General features: G+C 40.0%; 1 protein-coding gene across 1 annotated transcript in view; it reads right to left on the reverse strand.

The window, feature by feature from the left end:
* ATM (ATM serine/threonine kinase) overlaps nt 1-25,352 on the reverse strand; it is a 71,515-nt gene that overhangs the window by 29,934 nt on the left and 16,229 nt on the right. The window contains 19 exon segments of the mRNA XM_054164540.1: nt 206-347; nt 1,662-1,833; nt 3,056-3,151; nt 4,216-4,348; nt 4,626-4,790; nt 6,651-6,825; nt 8,546-8,745; nt 10,029-10,155; nt 11,414-11,529; nt 12,701-12,947; nt 13,731-13,900; nt 14,949-15,122; nt 16,622-16,742; nt 18,488-18,618; nt 18,756-18,831; nt 19,705-19,860; nt 19,965-20,047; nt 21,374-21,573; nt 23,144-23,315. Of these exon segments, the coding sequence (XP_054020515.1) occupies nt 206-347; nt 1,662-1,833; nt 3,056-3,151; nt 4,216-4,348; nt 4,626-4,790; nt 6,651-6,825; nt 8,546-8,745; nt 10,029-10,155; nt 11,414-11,529; nt 12,701-12,947; nt 13,731-13,900; nt 14,949-15,122; nt 16,622-16,742; nt 18,488-18,618; nt 18,756-18,831; nt 19,705-19,860; nt 19,965-20,047; nt 21,374-21,573; nt 23,144-23,315 (2,856 nt within the window).

Genomic DNA, 25,352 nt, shown 5'->3' on the forward strand with positions numbered 1-25,352 from the left:
GTGTAGAAGACACGGCTGATGAAAGAGAGAGGTATAAAAGTAATCAAAATAATCACATTTGCAATCAGACTGATGGAAAGTCCAAGCTTTACATTCATCAAAGGCTATCTCCATTATTTTTTTCAAATTGACTTTCTATAAATAGCTCTTTTTATGTTTTCTCTATCCCACATGCCATATAACTAAGGTATACCAGAAGAAGTACCTTTTTCCTAGAGACTCTGAAAGGCTGTAGATAGATTAACATGGGATCAGCTTTATTTTTATAAACTTCCCAAAATTCACTCCCAGACTTGGTGGCTAATATATTTTTCAGACAGGAAACAGCAGCAGCTCTAACATCAATGCTGAAAAATAACATATAATAACATTATAATTTTATTTAGGTATTTTATTTTCAAATTCACCTTTATAAACATACAGGACAAATAATTCCATAACATGACAACATCGTTGCATATTCTGTTATAAAAGTACAGCCTCACCATTTGCTCAACAGCACTGCTCTCCTCTGCAGCACATAAGAGACTCTTTGGCTTGAGTCCAACTAGAGAATTTAGACCTTATTGCTGTCCACAACTACCTGAAGGGTGGTTGTAGCCAGGAGGGGGTTGGTATCACAGTATAACTAAGGTTGGAAGAGACCCCAAGGATCATCAAGTCCAACCTGTTCCAACAGACCTCACGACTAGACCATGGCACCAAGTGCCACGTCCAATCTCCCCTTGAACACCTCCAGGGACGGCGACTCCACCACCTCCCTGGGCAGCACATTCCAATGACGAATGACTCGCTCAGTGAAGAACTTTCTCCTCACTTCAAGTCTAAACCTCCCCTGACACAGCTTGAGACTGTGTCCCCTTGTTCTGGTGCTGGTTGCCTGCGAGAAGAGACCAACCCCTTCCTGGCCACAACCACCTTTCAGGTAGTTGTAGAGGGCAATGAGGTCACCCCTGATCCTTCTCTTCTCCAGGCTAAACAACCCCAGCTCCCTCAGCCTCTCCTCACAGGGCTTGTGCTCAAGGCCTCTCCCCAGCCTTGTTGCCCTTCTCTGGACACGTTCAAGTGTCTCAATGTCCTTCTTAAACTGAGGGGCCTAGAACTGGACACAGTACTCAAGGTGTGGCCTAACCAATGCAGAGTACAGGGGCACAATGACCTCCCTGCTCCTGCTGGCCACACTATTCACTATTGGTCTCTTCTCCCAGGCAAGCAGCACCAGAACAAGAGGACACAGTCTCAAGATGTGCCAAGGGAAGTTTAGGCTTGAGGTGAAGAGAAAGTTCTTCACTGAGAGAGTCGTTAGCCATTGGAATGAGCTGCCCAGGGAGGTGGTGGAGTCACCATCCCTGGAGGTGTTCAAGAGGGGATTGGACATGCCACTTGGTGCCATGGTTTAGTCATGGTCTGTGTTGACAGGTTGGACTTGATGATCTTTGAGGTCTCTTCCAACCTTGGTGATTCTGTGATTCTGTAATTTCTAGGAAACATCTAAGCTTGGCTGGATAAGTAATCTGAGGCTTCAAGAGGCACACTGATGGACAATAACCAGTGTTTGTAATGATTTCAGCACATTGGGCTGAGGTGATTTGAACAACCTACAACTGAATGGCTCCTATTAAGCATTGAATTAAATAAATAAAATAAATAAATACACTCACCAATTATCTGTTAAAGCAGTATTTATTTGAGTTAACACTATGAAGACCCACTGAAGTTTTCTATCTTGAAATAGGTCCACTGCTTTAGAATCCAGTGTATTTTCAGCACGTTGAAGAGCTATGGTGGAGAAATCCATGGGACCAATTTCTCCCAAGCAACTTCCAACAGCCTCTGCAAATGCAGATAACAGTTTTATGCACACTAAAACAAGGTTCCACTCTTACTATGGGATAAAAGGATGCAAATACTTATAAATAATTATGCAACTTTATGATTAAAATTACCTGCATCAAAATTTCACAGCTTAAAACTCATAAATAGCACAGTTATGCTTTCTAACTCAGTTTTCCAGGAGTGCCTATAGCTCTGGATTTTGCAGTTTAAATCAGATACAGATTTTCCTGTCTCAAGGTAGAAAGAGCTAAGTGCAAAATATCAGAACCACCATCACTAAGAATCATCCATTTACTTTCCCTAAGGACATGATAAATGCACATAGTAGCCTATGAACACAAACAGTAATCTGTAAACTCAGTAAGAATTAACCTACAGTTTATATACAGTGCTGTATCAAGAGGTTCACTTCCTTTTCAGATGGAGTATTTTATAAAGAGCTATATATCAAAAAACCCCAAGCATAACAAAATTGACCTTGCACAGAGTTCAAGAAAAGGGATGTTAATGTTCATCAGCAAGAAATCAAAATCTTTCATTCATACTCAGCATGTGTCTTGAAAATATTTCTATTTTAAAACCACAGTTTTAACCACTAGAGCAAATAAAGGAGAAAGTGAAGAAATACAGGTTGTGTTTTGAACTAAATTCAACAAATCACCTAAGGAAACTCAAGGCAGAGTTATCAGTTATTAGACTTTCAGTTACAAAAATGCATCAAGGCAAATGTTCTCATTACTTGTGTTTCTGTCTAGTTCCAGCACATATAATCTTCATAGAGATGCTCAGGGAAGAGGGCTTTTGGATTTTAGCTTTGGTGCTTCCAATCAAACATAAATCAGATGCTCAACAGAAACGGTGAGAATAATTTTACTAATATAGAAGAGGCTTTAAGATAGAAAACAACTATGTTAATGTTCACTAAGACATGCCTCTCAAATTTTCAGACAAGTTCTTTGTTCTTAATATTTTTCAAGCTATTAAAGTGACCACGTAACAGCAAATGACTCTTTGTTGAGTATAGAAGAGATCGAGGTCTAAACTGAAGTTATGTATCAAAGCTGCAAAACACAACAACTGAAGACTTATCAACTGATCCTGATGGCTACCTCTGGCAGCAAATGCAACATAGCAGTGGGAAGTAATGTTGAGAAGAGCCAGTTTCAATCTGGGCTTTGTAATGACAGCCCTAGGGGGCCGGCAGGACTAATTAACTTACCCAGCACTGCTTTTTCACCCGTGTGGTTAACTGCCGTCTTGGAGAGGTGCAGTAAGCTCACCACCAATTTCACTACTACAGAATCCTCTGGTTTTTCTACCATTCAGAAAGAGGAAGAAACCCCAAATGTCATTGTGCATTTGTAATATGAACATACTGAAAGAAAAACCCTGCTTTAGCAATCCTTTATCTACAAAGGTCAGCATGCATGTTGAAGCAATTTAGTATTATACAGTGTATTTTTAATAACACAGTTTTATTTATCATGCCTTGAAAAAAATTCTATGCAGTTGACTATGCCAAAGAATCTCCAAAATTAAAATACACAAACCCTATTATTTTCAGTATTCTGATGTAGCAATGGCAATTAAATACATGAAATACTAGCATTAGTAAGAACGTTATCTGAAACAGTGAAGTCAGATTATATGATTCCACTGAGAGGACCTAAGCTAATGGCATCATTCTGTTCCAAATCTGAACCCAAACAATATCCCAAAATAAGGCTTTCTGCCAGGGGTTTTACAGAATTTGACCAGCTTTGAGTTGCCTCAGTAACTCTGACAAATTATAAGCTGTCAACACAGGAATTTCCTTACACATTTGTTGCCTGCCTGAGGTGTTTTCTTAAAATAAACATTCCAGACAAAATGGTTTTGCTGTTTCCAGGACCAAGGTCTAGGTTTAAAAATATGACCATCTGCCAATGTAAAAAAAGTAAAAGCAGTATTTTCTTCTTAAAAAATTCTGCTGCTCTGTTGACTGGCACAGAAACCTGGAATTGGGTTTTATATTTGTTGCCATTTTTAGTATCATAGTATCAGTCAGGGTTGGAAGGGACCACAAGGATCATCTAGTTCCAACCCCCCTGCCATGGGCAGGGACACCCCACACTACATCAGGCTGGTCAGAGCCTCGTCCAGCCTGGTCTTAAACACCTCCAGGGATGGTGCCCCAACCACCTCCCTGGACAACCCATTCCAGGGCTTCACCACTCTCATGGTGAAGAACTTCCTCCTCACATCCAGCCTGAATCTCCCCACCTCCAGCTTCATTCCATTTTACATAAATAGAAATGAATACATATGAGACCAAAGTGCAGTCACTACACATCCAAAGCAAACACAGAGGAAATAAAATACATAATCAGGTATTAGTACCCTGGAAATTCTTCAGGAGATCCTTCATCTGATCTTTATACTGTTCCAGTTGTTTGCGTAAATAGTACAGACCTTCAAGTCGTGTTAAAGGCAGTGAATCACAAACATCAACTGAGAGAAAATGATTAATTTCCTGCAAAACAACAGCTTTTCATTAAGCACATCCAGCACGCAAAGAAGGCTTCAAAAAGACAAGTTCCTCAGCAGTCCACAGCTTGTATATTAAGAGATGCAAAAACCAGAACGGATCTCTACAAATACCTCAGTGTCTGAAACTGGCAATGAAGAGAATCCACATGCCCAATCTAAATCTTTCTCAACTACACCTGAAGCTAGAAAAAGGTTTTCTTTTGAAGGTTTGCATTACAAAACTCACTATGTCATTAAGATACATTTTAAAATGTAGTTACCTCCAAAAGAGAATATGGGCCCCTGCTGTATTTTATTTTCTGTTGAGCTGCTCGCAAATCTTTAAAGGCAGGATATTCAGGGAAAGGATCCAGGCATTTGATTGCTTGGTACAGATTTTCATTGTCCTTGTTATCTATCACCAGATACTTCAACAAGCCTAGAACCTGAACACAGAACATAAATGAAAAACATACTAACAAAACAGAGAAGGATTTTTGAGCCCTATTTGTGTTTCTCCAAATTCTGTTGAACTGCAAATTCTATGAAAAAAGGGGTAAGAAAATTTATTTACACTGTTAAAAATCATAAGATGTTTAGAGGTTTGGGGAAAACAACAACAGGCATTCATTTCAACTTCAGCTACTTTATAAAGTCTCTGAATCACAGTGTATTTCCATCCCTAGCAGAATGCACGTACAAATCACCATCAGAAGGAAAACGTTTGTCACAGAACATGAACTGCTCCATTTCCCTTTTAAGACCTCTGTGTTACATTTATTTTCAATGATAATTTGTTAAATGATCAGCTGAACTACTGAAATTTGGTCTTTCCTCTCTATCCTCTAGAAACCTTCTCCTTTTATCATGTTTTTTGTGAAATCATCCACAGAATGTTGTAGGTAACTGCTTGGCTACTTGATGTGCTTATACTAATTATCTTGCCAGAGCGATGAGCCTAGTAATGCCTGTGATCTCTCTGTCTTTTCCTTAGTGATACCACAGATTTGGAGTCTCAAAGCAACACAGGTTAACAAGTTTTCTGAAATTTATCACAGTATCACTAAGGTTGGAAGAGACCTCGAGGATCATCGAGTCCAACCTGTCTCCACAGACCTCACGACTAGACCATGGCACCAAGTGCCACATCCAATCTCCTCTTGAACACCTCCAGGGATGGTGACTCCACCACCTCCCTGGGCAGCCCATTACAATGATGACTGACTCGCTTGGTGAAGAACTTTCTCCTCACCTCGAGTTTAAACCTCCCCTGGTGCAGCTTGAGACTGTGTCCCCTTGTTCTGGTGCTGGTTGCCTGCAAGAAGAGACCAACCCCTTCCTGGCCACAACCACCTTTCAGGTAGTTGTAGAGGGCAATGAGGTCACTCCTGAGCCTCCTCTTCTCCAGGCTGAACAACCCCAGCTCCCTCAACCTCTCCTTGTAGGGCTTGTGCTCAAGGCCTCTCCCCAGCCTTGTTGCCCTTCTCTGGACACGTTCAAGTGTCTCAATGTCCTTAAACTGAGGGGCCCAGAACTGGACACAGGACTCAAGGAGTGGCCTAACCAATACAGAGTACAGGGGCACAATGACTTCCCGGCTCCTGCTGGCCACACTATTCCTAATGCAGGCCAGGATGGAAGATGGATTATCCTGAAGATTTGGGTGAAAAAGGCACATAGATTCAAAGAAGATGTAACAGACATTACAACAGCATTAAAGCCCTTACAAGAACTCAATTTTTAAAAGACTATGTAAATAAAGAAATAGAAAATAGGCCATACAGTAATCTCAGCAATTCCGATACATCTCAGCTGCTATTTAAAGCTGCAGGAATTAATTACAGAACACAGTATTTGTCAAAATGGAAGTACTGAAAGGAAAGACATGTTTATAAAAAAAAAATAGTTATTCTGTCACATCCCAAGCAAATTTTTTTAATATAAGACTTGAAAGCTCAGAAAAAGGAATTAGAATTGAACACAGTTATATGAACACAGTCTCAAGCTATGCCAGGGAAGTTTAGGTTCAAGGTGAGGAGAAAGTTCTTCACAGAGAGAGTCATTCATCATTGGAATGTGCTGCCCAGGGAGGTGGTGGAGTCACCATCCCTGGAGGTGTTCAAGAGGGGATTGGACGTAGCACTTGGTGCCATGGTTTTGTAGTCATGAGGTCTGTGGTGACAGGTTGGACTTGATGATCTTTGAGATCTCTTCCAACCTTAGTGATACTGTGATATAAAGCTTCAGTGACAGTGAACATGAACTAAAAAAGCTAAGACAAGGAATAATCAACAACTCAAAAGTACCTGTTCCTGAATCTCAGGTTGGCCCATGGCAAGAGGTATTAGGGTTCCTACAATAACATGAAGGTGGCTTTCTAGAGCATCCTTGCAACACGTAACCGCTGTGTGGCAAACATGATGCAGAAGATCACAACAGAGCGAGAAGCTGCGCATGGATATTTCTTTGACAACCACAGGTCTGTCATAGGAAACAAAGAAGTGAAAGTAAAGAAATATGAAATATCATTGTCTCAAGTATTAACCTAATACACAACAGGGAATAATAAGGGGAAAGGGGAAAAAAAAGTAAGGAAAAAAAAATCAAAGCCAACACGTAAGGAGTTTTAGATTATTATTATTATTATTATTAGCCTAACTGTATTGACAGAAACAGAACAAAGGTTCATAAACCATGCTCTATGAACCCTCCCTCCTCCCTCTCACATCACCATCAGTTAAAAACAACAGTTAGGTTACCAAGGACACCTTGGGATCATCTAGCCCAGCTTCCTGTATAAAGCAGTGTTGGCTTCAAAGTCAGATCAGATTCTCAGGGTTTTGTTGAGCTGAATTCTGACACATTCCTCTGATGGGCATTTAATAGCTTTTCTGAGCAATCTGCTACAGTACTTGACTCATTGCAATAATCTTTTCCCTCATGTCCACCTAGAGCTTCTCATATTGCACCTTGGTGGGTGCTACCTCTTGTTCTTAAGACTGTGCACTTCTATGAAAAATCTGGCTTTACTTTCTCTACAAGCTATCTTTCCTTCCAGAAACTGGAGAAAAGAAATTGGATTAACTCCACTTACCCTCTTGAGGGTCCTTCCACATAACCCATCCCAGTTTGTCATCATCTCTCATGTCCTGGCTGGAGTGGCTCCACACTGGACACAGTGGTCCCACTGCAGCTTTGTAAGACTCAGAGTGGAATCACTTACTTCCTTCAATTTGCTTCAACTCTCCTGCCTGCACTGCTCAGTACACAGCCTTCAGTGATAAAAGGCAAGCTACTGTCTCATCCAGCTTGTCCTCCAAGACTCCTGAGTCCTCTTCTGCAAAGCTGTTTTCTAGTCAATCACTTCCCAAGCTTGAACTCGTGCATGGGGTGATTCCATCCCACGTGAAAGACTTAACAGTTGTTGCTGTTCAACTTCACAATTAATGTACCTATTATGCCACTCCTACAACTGGATTATGTCCCTCTGACTGGCAGTCTTGCCCTCCAGTGTGTTAAGTGCCCTTGCCTCAGTTCAGTGTTGGCCACAGTAAACCATCTCATAATGGCATTTAGCATAAAATCCACACCTCTCTTCAACATTTGAGACTCCAAAATGCTTCCAACAAGCAAAGCAATCACCTTGCACTTGCATTTAAACTCAATCACACTTAGGTGAATAGCTGTCTTCTCAAGTAGGAAAATATCTCTTCAGTCATTATCAAAGATAAGAATCTATATTTTGGTTTTAAGGGAATTAAGTACCAGTTTTCTCAATCTGAAGATCAGCTAAGAAAGTATCCCACAGATCCCAACTCATTGTGTTAACTACTTATTATTAATGTGTCAATGCTCTTTATCAACTCAATAAGCACACTTTATTAGACATGTGCTTACTTTATGCTTAACTCCACAGATTAATTTTTTCTTCTTTCAATTCCCAAACATCCTTTCTGTCATCAAAATCTCCCAAATCTTATTTCTATAATCTGATAGCCTATTCTAGATACAAGATTCAGCAGTATAGTGAACATTTAAATACAAGGATAACAGACACCAATTTACATTTCAGCAAGAGTTCTAAATTTAAATTCCAAAATTGTCAAAGAAAGGCAATTTGATTCTTTTCTTTAAGCAAATTTCAATTTATTTCTGCAGGGGAGCACAGAGGGGAAGAACAAGATATAATTGCTGTATTTACCTGTTATTGATGTGGTGAATCAGGGTGTAAATCACATCTCTGAGGACAAAAGCCCACGCTCCTCCTAAACCATCTTTTATCTCTTTAAGTAACAGACTAACAAATAAGTGATAAATTATAAGGACTCTGTGCTTCTTGTAAATGTTGTTTGTATCTGATGCATGCTTACAAAGGGCTAGGAGGATTTTTTGGAATGAATCCTGAAAATGAATAAACTATGAGTAAGAAAACCATAATTTGTAATGCCAATACACAAAAACTTTACATCAAGAAAAAAAGGAAGCAATAGGCTATCTATTATTTTTAGAGGACCTGACTGTCCTGAAGGGTCAAACCCCAAAAACATGCCCTAGCCCAGACAATGGGCTAAGCACCTGTGAATGTGCAAACCTGGACAGATCCTGGAGTCCAGATGGTCAAAGCAAATGTATAGGACATGTAATTTACCTTGTAAGCACCTCTGAATGTGCAAACCTGGACACTTCCTGGGGTCCAGATAAACATGTACCACCTATGATTAACTTTGTGACACAGCTGTGAACTTCACGTGCTGCTGGCCATGTTTGGTTATGTCCCATCCTATAGGTCCAGTTATCAGGGTTCTGTGTTACCAGAAGGCATTGATTGTCTTTAAACCAGCTGAGAAGTCAGGCAACTTTCCTTTTTCTCACCCAGCTAGCAACAAGAGTGAAACGCTGCCCAAAGAGCAGCTGAAGGGCCTGCACTAGCAGACCAACTACTCCTGGGCCTTGTTCTTACCACAAAAGAGACAAGAGCCAAATGCCACCCAAATAGCTGAAGAACCTTTCCTAACAGGCAACAATTATACCCAGGCCTTGCATCTGGACCAATTAAGAAAGGGGAAAAGCTCCAAGAGAATTGAATCCCAGAAGAGCCATGGAAGGACTACAGCCCAGTGATGGAGTACATTAGAGAGGCCGCTAGCCCCCTCTGAGGAAGGACAACTCAAATAACAGACACAGCATCTGGGAAGATACTGGACAAAGGAGCGAGTCACGAGTACACAGATAATCTGCTACAGAAGCCCATTTGTGGGAAACCACAGATCACAGAACACTTATTTCCAATTTGAATTGCTATGTTAGAAATTCTTAGATCTGTGCATGAATTATTTAACTGCCTTTGTATGTGGAACGCAATAACCAGAACCGAATAATCAAACCTGTAAATACACTTTGCAAATAAGTTACAGCTGTGTTTGCAGACACCACTGCCCAAGATGTGAAATATTCAAATAGTAAAAAAAATATACATTTTATTACACTGACAAAAAGGCTTTATTATTTTTACTACTTAAAAATATAAAAGATCTACAGAAAAAACAATTATCCAAGCAGGACTGCAAGCCCCATGCCTCCCAATTTTCTTTCTGTCTTTCTTTCTTTTTTCTTTTTAAATCAAAATGTACCCATAAAAGCAATTTTGGATTCTAAGAAATAGAAAATCATCATTACATACTTACAGGGTTTTTAGAAAGAACTGCTACAAGACCTTTTAATTTGCTTTTATGACAATTGCTAATATAGTCCAAGGTCGCCTTAATCACGTAAGATGGAAAATGAGGAGGATTAGGAGCAGGATCCAGTTCCCTGAATAAATAAAAGAGAGATCTTTTTCTTATTTTGAAATAAACACTTAACTCCTAGGAAATATTTTCTGCTTTCAGTAATTAAGAAACACCAACAGCATCCATCAGAGGGATGTACATCTTGGCTTTAGCTGTCTGTTGTCTGTCTACAGCAGTTAAGTTGTACTTTCTTAACACTCTTTTATCATTTTTTGAAAGCCACACATTGGTCTCACCTAAGGTACTTTGCAGAAAAATCTAACTGCATGACATGGATAAAGCTTGTGCATTTTTTAATTATGGGAACAGTTTGGTTGAGGAAAAAACCCCAATCATTAATCTTCCCATTACAAAAAAGAGGGTAGTCAGCTTTTCCGGGGCCTCAAAAAGAAAAGAAACGCATCATGGTATTAACAAAAGAGCAAAATCAAAGCTTCACCACTCTTAACAATTTCTTTTTCAGAAAGAAAATTTGGTTATAAGCACTCAACACAGTCTGTTAGTAAACCAAATGAAACAGATTTCTTTTATAAAAGTTCTCAAATCTTCCATCATTTAACTTTTGGTAGATTTTCACTGAAACGTTTTATCGTCTTTCAATTTTCTATTTCCCCAAGAAAAACATCTTCTTCAATAACTTCACAAAGTGTAAGGCTTTGCCAAATAATTTCTAGCTAAACACAAAAAAATCTGTAAAATTGTTTCTAAATATAATTATGCAAACAGTGATTTTTTTTAGGGAAAACAACAAGGACTGAAAAACTCATTAAGAGGAATACATTTGTGGCACTAAAATATCTCAGCTAATTGGGAATCCATTTATTTGGCATTGTTAAACAATGTCTTTACCACAGGCATGATCTGCCACTCTAGGAACTGTTAAGAAACAGTTCATTTCACTTCTCAGTGATTTCTAAGTAATTTAAAACTTTTAATCAATTACTTTAAATTAGACATTTAAAACTATACCAATTTTACAGACAGGGCATTCCATCCATATTTGAATGCATTTAAATTGGCATTGGTTCATCAACACACAATTCTTCTTTGCCCATACATTCACTCAATCCTTCTTTCCACTACTTGAAGTATCACAGAGGTTCTCCTTGCTTATCCTGGGGAATAACTAGGTGAAGCAGCATGGCTATGATACATTACTACTAATGGCAACAAAATCTCATCATTTCTAACTTCAAGGCCACCTCCTATGACTGAATAACACCTTTTAATGCACTGTTATACAACCACATTCAGCTTTCAGACAATCTATGAACACATACCTTCTGTATTTACTTAGATGAGCTCCTTCTGCTGTGGTATCAGGTGGTTCATGCAAGGTCATCAACAGTTCAACCACAATCTCTGGCAAGTTATTATGAGATAAATTATCAATTTGCTGGAAGAATAAAAATAGTTGTTTAGTAAGAGACAAAATATTTTATGTAAAATAATGTAACATTTCTTTTCCTTTTGAGATTTTGATTTTTTTCCTTTCTGGATTCTCTGTTTGTTCAATTATAGATGACATACAATAAACTCAGCAATGAAGTCTTATCTATGGCAGTCACAGGTAGAATAGTAAGAGAGTTTAATTTTATTACTAGCTCTGAATATAGAATCTTCCTTCTGGGAAGGAATCACAAAATATTTTAAGAGGAAAACATGGCTTACTTAAAGACGTATGATGGGAGGTCATTCTGCCCCTGTACACTGCACTGGTTAGGCCACACCTTGAGTACTGTGTCCAGTTCTGGGCCCCTCAGTTTAGGAAGGATGTTGACTTGCTGGAGTGTGTCCAGAAAAGGGCAACAAAGTTGGTGAGGGGTTTGGAACACCAGCCCTATAAGGAGAGACTGAGGGAGCTGGGGTTGCTTAGCCTGGAAAAAAGGAGACTCAGGGGTGACCTTATTGCTGTCTACAACTACCTGAAGGGAGGTTGTAGACAGGCGGAGGTTGGTCTCTTCTCCCAGGCAACCAGCACCAGAACAAGAGGACACAGTCTCAAGCTGCACCAGGGGAGGTTTAGGCTGGAGGTTAGGACTAAGTTCTACACAGAGAGAGTGATTGCCCATTGGAACGGGCTGCCCGAGGTGGTGGAGTCACCATCATTGGAGGTGTTCAGGAGGATACTTGACAGGATGCTTGGTTGCATGGTTTAGTTGATTAGGTGGTGTTGGATGATAGGTTGGACACAATGATCTTGAAGGTCTCTTCCAACCTGGTCTATTCTATTCTATTCTATTCTATTCTATTCTATTCTATTCTATTCTATTCGGAATGTGGTCTATAAAGAATGTCCAAAAAGTGGTGTGGTGGTGGCTTTTTTCCCTAGAAAAAATTGTACTTTGAGTAAACTCTCAAAGTATATTCAATATGTCTACTGAATAGCTACTGATGGGACAAAAATCTGTCTAGTTTGGCTTTATTAAAATAATAATTTGAATTAATTCATAATTAAAATAATAATCTAGAAATGGTAATTATTTAAATGTTTACAGAATGTACAGAAGTTTCTTCCCAGTCAGTTAATTGCCACAGAGCTCAATTTATGCACTTAAAAGAGATACCTGTTTTCCCAAGCAGTTTTCATCCTTAAGCATGTCATAGACTTTAGAAGCTGTCTCTCTTTGCTCTGCTACTTCACACTTTCCATGGTTTTGATTGGCAAAATATGGGAGGATATTCACCAGTATCTTTGGAAAACAGTCTGCTAGAACTTGCCTCCAGTCTTGTTCGATCTTGTTGGCAAGTGATTTCACATCTTCAAATTGACTTCTAATCACCAGGTGTGGAACCAAAACTTTGTAACAAGACCTACATGTAGTAAATACATTTCCAGAAGTTTCTTTAACTGGCATTTAAAAATAAATCCCAAGCATGATACAGCAAATACCATTCCTCTACTGTACTGCTAAACTCATAATTACTGCTTAGCTGCTACTATGCAAAACAATCTTACCAGCATATATCTAATAAAGAAGATAATTGAAATACATTTTAAAAGCTCTCAATATAGAGTCACAGAATGGTTTAAGTTGGAACACACATTCAGCATTCTCTGGTTCCACCCCCTTGCCATAGGCAGGGACACTTTCCACTAGACCAGGTTGCTCAAAGGCTCATTCAACCTCTCCTTGAACACTTCTAGGGAAAGTGTATAAACAACTTCTCCAGGCAACCTGTTCCAGTGGCTCACTAAGCCTACAGCCAAGACTTTCTTCCTCATACCTAATCTAAACACACCCTTCTTCTGTTTGAAATCATTGCCCTTTGTCCTATATCTACACCCCCTGAAAACAAAGAATTCCACCCTCTCTGTCCTGCAGGCTCCCTTTAAGTCCTGTTGAAGGTCACTGTGAGGCCTCCTCAGAGCCTTCTCTTCCCCAGGCTGAACAACCCTAACTCTCCCAAGCCTGTCCTTACAGGGAAGGTGTTCCTTCCAGTGGTATCCTCACAGCCTTCCTCTGGATCCATTCCAGCAGGTCCACATGTCATCTTGTAACAAAATCCTGATGCATTTCTAGATTTACAAATTTGAAACCCTACATCATAATTGTCACTAAATCTAAATAAACTACTTTCATATAGCAAACTTACCTGTAGAACTCCTCAAGGCTAGCATAGTTCAGAAGAACATAAGGAAAAGTAGACAAACTGTATCTACTGTCATTTATTTTCAGCCACTCCATCACCAAATAGTCTAAATGTGATGTCATGAAGTCTTCTGTACTTTTGTAGCCAAAAATGTCAGATATTTTTTTCAAAACCTGTGCATGAAATAAGATTGCAGGAATAGCATGCAGACTAGATGATACCATGGCAAACTGGCAGCACTACAGGTTGTGTGTCCTTCCCCCAGCTTTTAAAAGAGCATTTGTGTAACTCAACTCCTATTTAGCATGAGCATTTCTACTTTTTTTAGTTTTTTGTCTTGCCATATCTCAGAAGAATGTCAAGGAACTGCAACTACCCTGTATAAGGTGGTATGCAAAGAAAAGACAGCTAGTATACAGCTCTGTGTGGTAAAGATTGCATGTGAAAACCAGAGGCAATGAATAGGAAGAAAGGAACAGGAGAGAACGTGCACAGTACCAGAACAAGAGGACACAGTCTCAGGCTGCTCCAGGGGAGGTTTAGGCTGGAGGTTAGGAGGAAGTTTTACACAGAGAGAGTGATTGCCCATTGGAATGGGCTGCCTGAGGAGGTGGTGGAGTCACCATCACTGGAAGTGCTCAGGAGGAGACTTGACAGGGTGCTTGGTTGCATGGTTTAGTTGGTTGGGTGGTGTTGAATGATAGGCTGGACACGATGATTTGAAGGTCTCTTCCAACCTGGTTTATTCTATTCTATTCTAAAGAAATGACTGGCATTAAAGGCCACAGGACACACAGCAATTATCTCAGTAAGCCCATGTGCACTTCAAAAAAAGTCCACAAGACATTAACTATCTTCCAATACTTTGCTCTTGTTTTACATATTTTCCACACTGGAAAACTCTCTTTACTCCCACTGAGCAGAAAGATTTTCTTTCACATGAAATCTGCCATATTCCCTGTATAAAAATGTTTTTGTAATTCAGATTTGTGCTTTTAACTTGGAGAACTTACCACTAAAATTGCCTTTTAGGATGTCATTACTTTTGTGTAGGTCACTACATTTAATTATAAATTTACTCATGTATTTAAGGCACACATTAGCCATGCTTCTAAGAAAATGTAACAACTTTTGGTATCAGCAAAAAGTATTTTGTACTGTTCCAATTTTAACCTAAACTTACATTTATAACCCAAATACAAAATGAAGTTTTATACTTGCCTTTTTCACAAGGTGAGGTTCCAATCCATTCTCTTTCACAGACTGGCAAATAGCAAACAAAGCTTGCTTTTCACAGACTGGACTGCAGCACATAAGCGTTGTTGTAAGCATCAGCAAAACTGCTTTTCCATTACACTGTCTGTCCAAAAGATCTTCAGGGCTTACACCTCTGACCTTCAATAGGAAATAATGAAGAGCTCACACAAATATTCTGTTAAAGTGGTCTCCTAATGAATAAATTAACATACATAATTTAAAATTAAAGGCATTGGCAATAAATACTGCTGAAAATATTTCTTTAGATGCTTAATAATTAGTTTCCCCAGCTGTCTGATCTACTCCTCAACCAGAATTTACTGCCTCCTGCATGCCACTGAACATGCTAATACTTCATACACTCCAGTTCATATTTTATTATGAGCAGTTTGAGAACAAAGGCAACACACTTAACAGAGAAATGATGGAAGAAAGTCTCCTTTTTTGCTCCTCCCTGCTGCTAATAGGAAAGACATGCCTTCTAATTCAAAGGCAGTTCTTCCACTATGAGGCACGGTGTTAACAGGTGATAAGCACTCAGTAAAAGTAGCAAGAAACTGAAAATGAAGGGCAGAAGTTAACAGATGACAGCAAGGTGAAGTGACAGAACAGAGCGCCAAGGCAGCAGAGAAACAAGACAAAGAGCTAGAGGCGACACTGTAGAGTGATGAAACAAGGGAACTAAGAGGTGAGGTCTTAGTAAAGAGTTTAAACTACAAGAGGGCAGGTAAAGGGAATAGAGACTAAATGTGGCATAGAGATGATATGCAGAAAGATGACAGCTAGACAGAAATAACATGGCAAAGGTAGATTACGTACATGCTCTTAGCAAGGAAGGAAGAAAAGTGAAAGACATGAGTAGGAAAATTAATAGTTAAAAAATTACACAGTAATATTCAACATTGCTGAAGTAAATCTCTTCCTTCACTTGAAGTTTCTTCTGAATAATTTAAATTTTGAAGCAAATTTAGGGTTTGTGAAAAACACTGCTTTAATACCTCTGGAAACATGATAGAATAGAATAGAATAGAATAGAATAGAATAGAATAGAATAGAATAGACCAGACCAGGTTGGAAGAGACCTTCAAGATCATCGCGTTCAACCTATTAACTAATCCAACCCACCTAATCAACTAACCCATGGCACCAAGCACCCTATCAAGTCTCCTCCTGAACACCTCCAATGATGGTGACTCCCCCACCTCCCCGGGCAGCCCATCCCAATGGCCAATCACTCTCTCTGATCTTACTGAAATGTACAATTTTCTTACACTGTAAACATGTGATTTGAATTTACATTCCTTCTTATTCACTATATGCTGTCTAGAGTATTGAGGCTCCACCTATCTTTGATCTGAAGTGGCACAGTACTGAAACCCACAAGAACAAATAGCATGATACACAAGAGCAACCAGGAACATACAGTGAAAAAGTTTACACTCTTCTAGTATGGGCAAAACAGTGACTGACTGGATGTGTAAGGAGTTGCCTGGCTACCATCTTGTTTTACCACCTCAGATTATCAGAAGTCCAGAAGAATTAAGGTTCTCAAAAAACTAAACACAATCATTTTTAAAAGTCATCTTATCCATAAGATGAAGACTAGGCAAAACTAATGAGTAGATGTTGGCTGGTACCAGATTTGTCATTCCTTCCTGAACTCTGAGATATGCATTCTCAAAAGCCTTTTGCTGGAGTATCAAAGGAAGAGGTCTTGACATTCCAGAAGAATCTCTCTGCTTCACATCTTGAAACAAACTTTAAAACAAACAAACAAACAAAGACCTGTAATAATGAGCATAATATTTATTAGCCTACAGAATTACTGCATACTGTATGTATCAGACAATAAGACTCTGATTTTCTGAGTATCATCATTTTCTTCTTGACTTTCTTGTGAAGCAGCCTTTCCTTCTCCCTCAAACATTATAAATAATGCTATCTGTTGGGAGGGAAACAGTGAAGAATAGCCTGAAAATAGACTAGACTAGACCAGGTTGGAAGAGACTTTCAAGAGCATCATGTCCAACCTATCATCCAACGCCATCTAATCAACTAAACCATGCAACCAAGCACCCTATCAAGTCTTGGACGCGATGATCTTGAAGGTCTCTTCCAACCTGGTTTATTCTATGTATTCTATTCTATGTATCTCCAATGATGGCAACTCCACCACCTCCCCAGGTAGCCCATTTCAATGGGCAATCACTCTCTCTATGAAGAATTTCTTCCTAACTTCCAGTCTAAACCTCCCCTGGCAGAGTTTGAGACTGTCCTCTTGTTCTGGTGCTGGTTGCCTGGGAGAAGAGACCAGCCCCCACCTGTCTACAACCTCCCTTCAGGTAGTTGTAGAGAGCAAACATGTAACAGTTTCCCAATCTCTGCCAGTGTAGAAAGTCAAATTTCACTTGTCCATTGTAATGTAACAGGTTGTGTCATGAAGTAATTTGGGAATGTATTTATTCTACAGATGTGTGTGGTAAAAGAGTTTCTCAAACTATGCATTTTTCATGGATAAAAGCACAACCACTTTGGTATTTGTAACAAAAATGGGACCACCACGGTGGATCAGATGAAATATTACTCTAGCCATTTCTAAATGACTATTAGTAGATGCCTAAGAAAGGTCACCATATGCTTGCCTTGTATGCCCAATAATTCCTTGAATATAACATTTCACCACAGGTGAACTAGGAAGATCATGAGTTAGAAGCAGTGATCATATTGAGTATCCTTCAATTGGTTTCCTCTTCTACAAATTTGCTGCTTTTTGAAACCCTGTAAACATCCAGACAGTTGAAGGTAGTAGGATAACACACAGGGTAACTGAATGTTGTAAGAAGTAAACTGTGTTTTCTTAGAATCTTGAACCTATTAGCTCTACTTGATTTTCCCTAGTCTTTAAACTGGAAAAGAATGCCAGTCTTCACACTTTGTTCCACTCCAGATTTTGTAGAGTTATGTAATACCTCCTGCAATTCAACTCTTCTTGTACTGAAGGGTCCCAGTTTATATAACCAATACCTGTGTGCAAACTGTTTCATACTTCTGAATATCCCTCCAGTGCTTATTCCAGTTCATCCACATTCTTGTTGATGTATGGAGAAAGAATGGCATCCAGTATTCAAAATGTTAAGATCTTTTGGGGAAGATTTTGTTACACAATGTACCTCATTTACTTCTGCACAGTAAACAACTGTTTCCTATTCAAGTTTTGCACAATAAATTCAGTGCAAAATTTGCTAGTATGTATAGGTTTTTTATATGTATATACACAGACACACACAGAGAGTTTACCTCACTCTACATACATATCGCTCACATCGCAAAGTGAAATGGAGACAAAGTTTGAACATCTTAACCAAAGTAACTTTTGTACACAGTAGGCTTTTGTATTCTGTCAGTCAGGACTGAAAGCCCCAGAAGAACTGAAAAAAGAACCTATGCAGCAGCAGAAGCAACACCCAGCTAAGTGAAATTGTTAATGTTATAAAGATTATCACCTGGTAATTGACTTTGCGGCAAGAATGCGAACTTGATGGTGACTGTCTGCAAGAAAATGCGGGAAAGCATCACTCACAGGTAGATCCTTGTTTATCACATTAAGGATTGCCCACTTGCAATGAGGATCAGCCTGAAGAAAATGAACATTGTGGTTTAAAACACATGAAGATTTACAATGGAATATACATTCATGCATGCAAAAGATGTTCAGATACTGTTTTTAAATACACCTTAAGTATCTACTCAACCGTGATGATCTGAGCTTACCTCAAGCAGGGCTTTCATGCAGTTTAAAAGGGCCACTCTTACTGGTGCTGTGCATTTTCCATCTTGTGCCAAATGCCTAAAACAAGGAAGATTTGAATAATAAACTTCTGTTGCCAACAACTTTCAGAAAAAGCCTAACAAGTGAGCATCTGCTGCTCACAGTTCATTCTTTTCAACTCTGTAATGATGTTTTTACCAATAATCTACAAATTTGAACAATTCAGAGTACAAGCAAGCATTGCTAATACACAACAGTGCAGTGTTTACTGTTGTAATACTATCTTATGGTTGATATGATTCTTTGCTACAAATATCACAGTATCACTAAGGTTGGAAGAGACCTCAAAGATCATCAAATCCAACCTGACACCACAGACCTCATGACTAGACCATGGCACCAAGTGCCACGTCCAATCTCCTCTTGAACACCTCCAGGGACGGTGACTCCACCACCTCCCTGGGCAGCACATTCCAGTGATGAATGACTCGCTTGGTGAAGAACTTTGTCCTCACCTTGAGCCTAAACTTCCCCTGGCACAGCTTGAGACTGTGTTCCCTTGTTCTGGTGCTGGTTGCTAGAGAGAAGAGACCAACCCTTCCTGGCTACAACCACCTTTTAGGTAGTTGTAGAGGGCAATGAGGTCACCCCTGAGCCTCCTCTTCTCCAGGCTAAACAATCCCAGCTCCCTCAGCTTCTCCTCATAGGGCTTGTGCTCAAGGCCTCTCTCCAGCCTTGTTGCCCTTCTCCGGACACGTTCAAGTGTCTCAATGTCCTTCTTAAACTGAGGGGCCCAGAACATGACACACAAAATCTGAGAAGCTAAATGCTGCATTAAGATATCGTAGGATACCAAGAGTAAGACACACAACAGCACTACAACCTTCTCGCTGATAGCAAAGTTAAAAGCTTATGCCCAACAGACTTCTACATTAAATAGACAAAACATACCAAAAGGCTCCAACAACTGTCAAAAATTGTCCTTGGGCATTCCCTGTCTCTTCAGCATCTGCGTTGGACTGAGCCAACCCTACTACTACAGGAAGCAAATTATTCAGTATTACTTTACAAACTTCTTGATCTCGACGATACAAAGAACACACAGTGCTGTGGAAGAAAGAAAAAACATCTTGAAACACTAAACAGCACCCAAATTCTCTATCAGCTGAACTAAAATACCTCTAATACATGCTGAATAGTTTCTTTCTTACGAAAGAGGCCGAAGAAGCATAACAACATCATCTTCAGGCAAATAGTGTTCTTCAACAGGGAGCTCCTTCAGAAGGACCAAATACTGGGGAATACAAAAAAAAAGAAAAAAAGCTCAAAATGAAAAATCATACTTAAGAAAATAAGCAGCCAACAGGAAAAACTACAAACCATTTTCCGTAACTCGTACATGAAATCACTTAACAAGGATATCTATGATGACTTGCTGGAATGTGTCCAGAGAAGGGCAACAAAGCTGGTGAGGGGTTTGGAACACAAGCCCTATGAGGAGAGGCTGAGGGAGCTGGGGTTGCTTAGCCTGGAGAAGAGGAGACTCAGGGGTGACCTCATTGCTGTCTACAATCTACCTGAAGGGAGGCTGTAGACAGGCAGAGGATGGTCTCTTCTCCCAGGCAACCAGCACGAGGACACAGTCTCAGGCTGCACCAGGGGAGATTTAGGCTGGATGTTAGGAAGAAGTTCTACACAGAGAGAGTGATTGGCCATTGGAATGTGCTGCCCCGGGAGGTGGTGGAGTCACCATCATTGGAGGTGTTCAGGAGGAGACTTGATGGGGTGCTTGGTGCCATGGTTTAGTTGATTAGGTGGGTTGGATTAGTTGATAGGTTGGATGCAATGATCTTGAAGGTCTCTTCCAACCTGGTTTATTCTAGTCTAGTCTAGTCTAGTGTCAGCTCTTTCATGCCAGACTCTGAACATCTTTGAACACTGTAATATGGTTAAATGGCTCATGAAATTTTTGGTTTGGCAGTCAAAAATATTTCATTTGTAAATTAAAACACAGATTCTCATTCTACTCCAAAGACCATTCCTAGCTATTTAACAAATGATTATTGATAAAGGCAAGATGTTTATACTCTCAACTTTTTATTTTCTGGCTTACAAATTCTAGAATAGAATAGAATTAACCAGGTTGGAAAAGACCTTTGAGATCATCGAGTCCAACCTATCATCCAACACCATCTAATCAACTAAACCATGGCACCAAGTGCCCCATCCAGCCTCTTCCTAAACACCTCCAGTGATGGTGACTCCACCACCTCCCTGGGCAGCACATCCCCATGGGCAATCACTCTTTCTGTGACGAATGTCTTCGTAACATCCAGCCTAAACCTCCCCTGGTTCAGCTTGAGACTGTGACTTCTGGTGCTGGCCACTCGGGAGAAGAGACCAACCCCCACCTGGCTACAACCTCTCTTCAGGAAGTTGTAGAGAGCAATTCTAATTACTCTTTCCCCAACCAGAGCACATTTCAAAGCACTAAAAGAAGCCATTTTAATGTCCTCTTGCAGCCAGATGACCAGAAAAAGATAAGAATATACAACTGACATGAATACACAAATTTAGAAATAGCACAAATACAGAGGAGAAAAAAAAAGCTCACACTCACCACATGCAGATGCAGTGGCTTTGTACTATCAAAGACACTGCCATCAGTAAGCATTAACAGCTTTCTCCGTACATCAGAGGCTCGAAAGCTCACTGTCTGAATTTGGGCTGTAGTTACACAAATGCACAAGAACCTCAGAATGTCAAGAAGTAGTAAATCCTGCTTTGTCAGCTGTTCCTCAGCTAATGGGCTCAGGGCACCTGAAAAGGAAGATTTACATGTAAGAAATAATGCTTCTCCAATAACAATAAGAAAGTTGGCAACATTTTATGTCTTTACAAAACTAATGTAAATTCTCAGAATAGGTAAGAGTACTAGCAACCTTTAAGTTTTTTTTATTATTGAGCATTACTGCATTAGTTACAGCTTCCTGAATTTATTTTCCACTTCTGCAAAGGCCCTCTCTAAAGCAGAGGTTTTGAATTTTACATGCCCATACATAAACTAGAGGTTTTTCATTTTATATGCTCACATATATGCCCACATCTTGAGTACTGTGTCCAGTTCTGGGCCCCTCAGTTTAGGAAGGATGTTGAGTTGCTGGAGTGTGTCCAGAGAAGGGCAACAAAGTTAGTGAGGGGTTTGGAACACAAGCCCTATGAGGAGAGGCTGAGGGAGCTGGGGCTGCTTAGCCTGAAGAGGAGACTCAGGGGTGACCTTATTGCTCTCTACAACTACCTTAAAGGAGGTTGTAGACAGGCGGATGTTGGGCTCTTCTCCCAGGCAACCAGCACCAGAACAAGAGGACACAGTCTCAGGCTGCGCCAGGGGAAGTTTAGGCTGGATGTTAGGAAGAAGTTCTATACAGAGAGAGTGATTGCCCATTGGAATGGGCTGCCCGGGGAGGTGGTGGAGTCACCATCATTGGAGGTGTTCAGGAGGAGACTTGATGGGGTGCTTGGTGCCATGGGTTAGTTGATTGGGTGGGTTGGATTGGTTGATAGGTTGGATGCGATGATCTTGAAGGTCTCTTCCAACCTGGTCTATTCTATTCTATTCTATTCTATTCTATTCTATTCTATTCTATTCTAGTATAGTATAGTATAGTCTAGTCTAGTCTAGTCTAGTCTATTCTATTCTGTCATACACGCGGTTGATTTCTCCATCAAGGGTACAATGAACTCAGCAGAACCACCTGCAGTTGTGTTCTTTTATGTTGTTAACTATAACTTAGGACATATTTTAAAATATGGATCCAAAGCTCAAAGCTTCCCCAAAATTGAAATGATGAAAATTACTACCATGCCAATATCCACATGGAAGCATCAATTTTAACCTGAAAGACATAGTTGTAAATGCCATCTTCCTGAAACATTTAGAAGTCTTGAAACTTTCTGCAACTGCACACTTCATTTATTAGTATTATTTATGAGAAGATACTTCTAAAGGCACTTATACAACATGATGGGAAAAACAGACTAGCCACAGTTTGTGGCATTAATTGTGATACCTTGATTTCCTTCTCATTCAATAATTGTCCTGATTAAAAACTAAGATACACACCATTTTAAGACAGAATTTAAACTAAGAGAACATCAGCATTTGTAGCTCCTAAGAGGAAGGAACAGACATATTCACACTCCTGTTCATCTACAGTTAAAATAAAGCTGACTTCATTAAGAATTGCTGGTTAGAAAATACCTAGTTCAACCATTAGCTGCTTCAGCTATTAATAAAGCAGCTCAATTTTGTATCTCGCTGTCTTTCAAGCAAAGAGCAGTTTGTAAAAAGAAGCTTTTGCAAATAGTCTTGGCCACAGAGAATGCTTACCTGTTACGTTTTGCATCTCCCCAGATTCATTTGTATCACTAACATCAGTCACTGAATGATCAGCAAACAGATCATCAGATACTTGGTTATCTACTTCCATTATACTCTCTTCGGGATCATTCCCCATTAGATCCACTTCTCCCAGCTCACTTGGTTTTCCAGTGAATGTCATCTGGCAAAAACACCACACACTTTTAAACTTGGCTTTTAAGGACAGGAAACATACCACAGGCATAACACAGGGAAACACTCTCCAACTGGGGGTTGGACTAGATGACCTTTTAGAGGCCCCTTCCAATCCAAACCATTCTATGATGCTATGAATTTTCCAGTGAACCTGTGGCAGTTTTCAGCTATGCCTTATAAAAGTTAGCTGCAGATTTGGAGCAGAAAAGTAGAAAAATATAAACAATTCACAATTGGGTGTATAAAGGAAAACAAAAATTATTCTAAATGAATTTCATTGGCCATAAATGTGTGGGATGGACACAGATGTACCCTAACAATCTGACACATTCCATTTCATTTTCATTCCTTTTCTTCTTCTCTAGCTGCTTGGCTGCTCTGCTTGGCTGGGGAGAATCTAATTGCTGCTAGCTGACCTTGAAGGTAACACTAACATTCCTCCTAAGTGCTCCTTCGCTTTCTTCTATTACAGGGGGAAGAAAGGTGGGGGTTTGGGAGAGTGGAGCAGGGGATCCAGGGGGGTTTCCATGCTGTTTTCTGATTGTAAACACCTGTACAAGATTGTAAATACTGTATATTTTGTACATATTCATTGCATTCCATTGTAGAGTGTAGTTTTGCTTTGTAAATATAGCTTCCATTTGCTTTCCAACTGATCTGGTCATGCTTATTTAATGTAGGGGGAAATTCCAACCCAGCACATTACAGAACTAGAATGGGTAAAGATAATAAAGGCTACATTGGATTGATGAATTTCATCCTTTGTGATCAATGTCTTTTACACATGTGAATTGTTTGATTAGAACTATACTCTTTAGGGTACAAGCTTCCTAAGACAGATACTAGCCTCTATGTTTGACATGGTACCATGGGCATTGTTAGTATTTAAAGAATAATCTCTACAAGACTCACTAACTTCTCACTATACTTCATAATCACAGAGAAATGGAAGAAAGGGATATGATCTTTTTTGATAATTCCTATTTTCCCCACCAGATGACAAGTTAACAGAAGGCAAGAAGTCTGAGACTCTCATCACCTGAAAAAAAACCCCAAGGATTTTGCCTACCTAGACCTGACTACAGGACAGTGTTCCAAAAAGGTAACTTTTAAGTGTTGTGCTAAACGTGGAGAAAGGAAACTCACTTACAGTTAGAAGATTTAATACCCATATAATAAACAACTTTAAAGTGTTTTAAGGCATGCAAGTCCATCAAAAAACAAAATTAAAAGAAACTTTTAAAACTATGCAAGTTCTAGTTGTGTTCTAGAACACAAGAATGCTACAGAAATTATTTCTGTAGCATAAAATCTGTATGTAAGTTACAGTATGACAGTATCACAAAGGTTGGAAAAGACCTCAAAGATCATCAAGTCCAACCTGTCACCACAGACCTCATGACTAGACCATGGCACCAATGCCACATCCAGTCTCCTCTTGAACACCTCCGGGGATAGTGACTCTACCACCTCCCTGGGCAGCACATTACAACAGCCAACAACTCTCTCAGTGAAGAACTTTCTCCTCACCTCAAGCCTAAACCTCCCCTGGCACAGCTTGAGACTGTGTCCCCTTGTTCTGGTGCTGGTTGCCTGCGAGAAGAGACCAACCCCTTCCTGTCTACAACCACCTTTCAGGTAGTTGTAGAGGGCAAATAGATCACCCCTGAGCCTCCTCTTCTCCAGGCCAAACAATCCCAGCTCCCTCAGCCTCTCCTCATAAGGCTTGTGCTCAAGGCCTCTCCCCAGCCTTGTTGCCCTTCTCTGGACACGTTCAAGTGTCTCAATGTCCTTCTTAAACTGAGGGGCCCAGAACTGGACACAGGACTCAAGGAGTGGCCTAACCAATGCAGAGTACAGGGGCACAATGACCTCCCTGCTCCTGCTGGCCACACTATTCCTAAAGCAGGCCAGGATGCCACTGGCCCTCTTGGCCACCTGGGCACACTGCTGGCTCATGTTTAGGCAGCTGTCAATCAGTACCCCCAGGTCCCTCTCTGTTAGGGAGCTCTCCAGCCACTCT

The sequence above is a fragment of the Dryobates pubescens genome, chromosome 10 (genome assembly GCF_014839835.1).
Source record: "Dryobates pubescens isolate bDryPub1 chromosome 10, bDryPub1.pri, whole genome shotgun sequence".
In the NCBI taxonomy this organism is placed as follows: Eukaryota; Metazoa; Chordata; class Aves; order Piciformes; family Picidae; genus Dryobates; species Dryobates pubescens.